A 2,878-nucleotide genomic window follows, 5' to 3' on the forward strand; every position below is an offset into this window, starting at 1 on the left:
TGGCAAGGCCTTAGTGTGGAAAGCCCGTGTATGTCCTGTGCATCCTGTGCTCCAGGGCAGGGCTCTGTTTTAGTGGACAAGGTTGAGGTCACACCAGACAGTAAGCTGGAGCTTACTTTACCTGCATCCCCACTGGGAACCCCAGTGTCCTCGAGCCCGAGGGTTTCAGTCCACCCCTGTCCCCTTTACCCTGATGGCATCCTATCAGTAATAGTAGAAACAGAGTCTGTTTCCCAAACTCAAGGGAAGCTCCAGGCCCTTTAGTGTTCTCTACTGGAGTGGCTACCTAACCTCCCCTCTTACCCCGAGGCTGGGAACTGTCAACCAAGTGGTCCCATCCCATGCCCTGCGAGAGTCACTTCTGTTCAGGGCATTCTCAGGCCTTTCCCAGTGAGGTTCCTGTCAACTTCACAGCCCTGCCACTTCTGTGATGCCACTGCCTTTCGCCATGGGCTGGTGTGATGGCATCTCCTCCTTTGGACCCTTCTGGTTCCACCGACTCTTGACACCCATGCAGACTGGGGAGCCCCAGCCCACTGTAGGTAGATAAGCTCTGTGTTCCTCCTGTGAGAATGATTTTCTCTAAATAAGAGCCCAGCTCTTACATTTTTGGGTCTTTCTTATCCCTCTCTGTTAGTAAAGGACCTGACACCCAGGGGTCTGTGCATATTTGATGAAGTAGGCATGACTTTATTTGCTGGTGTTTTGTGTAGCTTCTTTTTCTTTTTTTTAATTCAGAAGGTTAATAAGGCTACCTTCTAGACCTGCATTCAAAACATTGTGTGTTTTTTTCCCCTAAGACATTTTGTTTGGAACAGGGGTCGATTTGGTGACATGCTGCTTCATCTACTTCTGGGCACCCTGATGGCACTTTGGTGCTTGAGTATTTGATGTTGTGGACAGTGAAATGTACATCTCAAGCCCCCATTTCTGTGCCTTTTCCACTAGCGTGTAGAGATATTTTGTGATGTTCCCATGCAATCCAGATAGCTTGGATTGGAGGTAGACTGTATCAGGGTTTGGGAGGCCCTTGCCGGAGTGAGGTTCTCTAGGAGAAAGTTGGCAGTGGGGCTGGTGCACTTAGAAATGCACCACGTGTGGCCGTGTTTTCTCTCTCCTCTTTCCGTCTTCCCACACCTCCAAATATTCCCCACATTGATATCTTCTTGGTATGGCCCCTGGCGCTCAAGCTGAAGGGAGAGAGGGGGGAATTCAGTTTTTCTTTTCATGAAACTTGAAGCTGATTGTGGTCATCACTGAATCACTGACACCCTGGAGGCTGGCATCCTAACACCTGCTTAACTTAGGTGTTTGGGCCTTGTTTCCAGCTCACCTCAAACATGCTTATTGTCTTTGATCAGAAAAAGTTCTTTGTGTTTGGAATTTTCAGCCTGCTTCCTTGACTCGATGGCTACCTTAGGCCTGGCAGCATATGGCTATGGAATACGCTATGAGTTTGGGATTTTTAATCAGAAGATTGTCAATGGCTGGCAGGTGGGTGACATTTGGTTCCTTTACTCATTCTCAGCTCTTGTTCACACAAGAAAATAAACAGGGACTCTTTCTTTCTTTCTTTCTTTCTTTCTTTCTTTCTTTCTTTCTTTCTTTCTTTCTTTCTTTCTTTCTTAAAGATTTTATTGGGGATTTGGGGGAGGGGAACAGACAAGTTGCTGTCCTTTTGTTCTTCAGTCTAGTTGTGGAGGACGTTGCTTCACTGGCCCATGTTGATATTATGATCATTGTGCTCTTCCCAGCTGAGGCAGTCACTCGCCGGCCATTGGACGGCAGCTCATAGCAGCTTCGCCAGCTGTCGGCCACCAGCCACTGGCTGCTCACACTAGCTGCCAGCCACTCACAGTAGTTCACAGCAGCCCACTGCAGCAGGGGCTGCAGCCTACGCCATTGTCGGCCACTCACAGCAGCCCAGCTCCAGGTCAAGCTGCTCACAATCTTAGCTGTAGAGGGTGCAGCGTCACTGGCCCATGTGGGAACCGAACCAGCAGCCCTGCTGCTCAGAGCTTGCACTCCCAAGCTAACTCTTAACCAACTGAGCCACTCGGCCGGCCCCAACAAGGACACTTTCAATTCAGCTTTTTACACTTTAGACTTCCTCCTGAAGAGACTCCATCCCAGTCTTAGGCAAGCAGAGGTGGGGCAGGTTGAGGCAATCCTATGAGCTCCGTGCTTTCTTCATAGTTCCACATGGGCTGGCAGAGGCTGGTCTCCTGTGTGAACTCGTTACAAGTCTAATGGGATGGGGCCTGAAGCCTGATGGGCTTCATGGGAGACACTGGGGGCATAGGGGACTGGCTATGGTGAGACTACCACGTGCTGGTTTCCTGTTGTATTGCAACGCAGAGTATAGGTGGTCCTCTCTGTGTCAACCCTAGGGGGACAATTGACTTGACCTGGAGTACTTAAAAAATAGTTATAATTGGTTTTATTCCCACCTTCTGCCTTTTCTCCCTGACACTAGTGAGAAGGCAGCGGCATGTGGGGTTAGAGGCCGGACTCTGTAAAGCAAAGTGGCCTTTAGAGTACACCTCAATTATAGAGCATCAAACCATAGCTAAGTAAGGTGGTCAGGCCCACATTAGTGAAGAGCGTAATCTCAAAATGCAGTCTTACCGTTCTCCACTAGGTGAGGTGATTGTTCCCATCATTCAGCACTTCCAAGTGGAAGTCATAACTATTCCACTTGAGTGGAGAATAGGTTCGTTATTTAAAAAAAAAAAACCCATAATTTGGGGCCTCAAAGTCACAGATAAAGCAAGACTGTGGTTAGGATCAAAACTTTTGTAACTTGGGCTGGCTGAGTGGCGCGTTGGTTAAGAGCTGGCTTGGGACGCCAGAGGGCCCTGGTTCGGATCCCACATAT

At 48.9% G+C, this 2,878-nt stretch overlaps 1 protein-coding gene across 1 annotated transcript in view; it reads left to right on the top strand.

The window, feature by feature from the left end:
* LOC109378176 (glycogen phosphorylase, brain form-like) overlaps positions 1–2,878 on the top strand; it is a 63,211-nt gene that overhangs the window by 35,027 nt on the left and 25,306 nt on the right. The window contains exons 3-4 of the mRNA XM_019634638.1: positions 991–1,043; positions 1,362–1,494. Coding sequence (XP_019490183.1) covers positions 991–1,043; positions 1,362–1,494 — 186 coding nt within the window. The remainder of the gene's footprint in view (positions 1–990; positions 1,044–1,361; positions 1,495–2,878) is intronic.

This window comes from Hipposideros armiger, unplaced genomic scaffold (assembly GCF_001890085.2).
Source record: "Hipposideros armiger isolate ML-2016 unplaced genomic scaffold, ASM189008v1 scaffold_1784, whole genome shotgun sequence".
In the NCBI taxonomy this organism is placed as follows: Eukaryota; Metazoa; Chordata; class Mammalia; order Chiroptera; family Hipposideridae; genus Hipposideros; species Hipposideros armiger.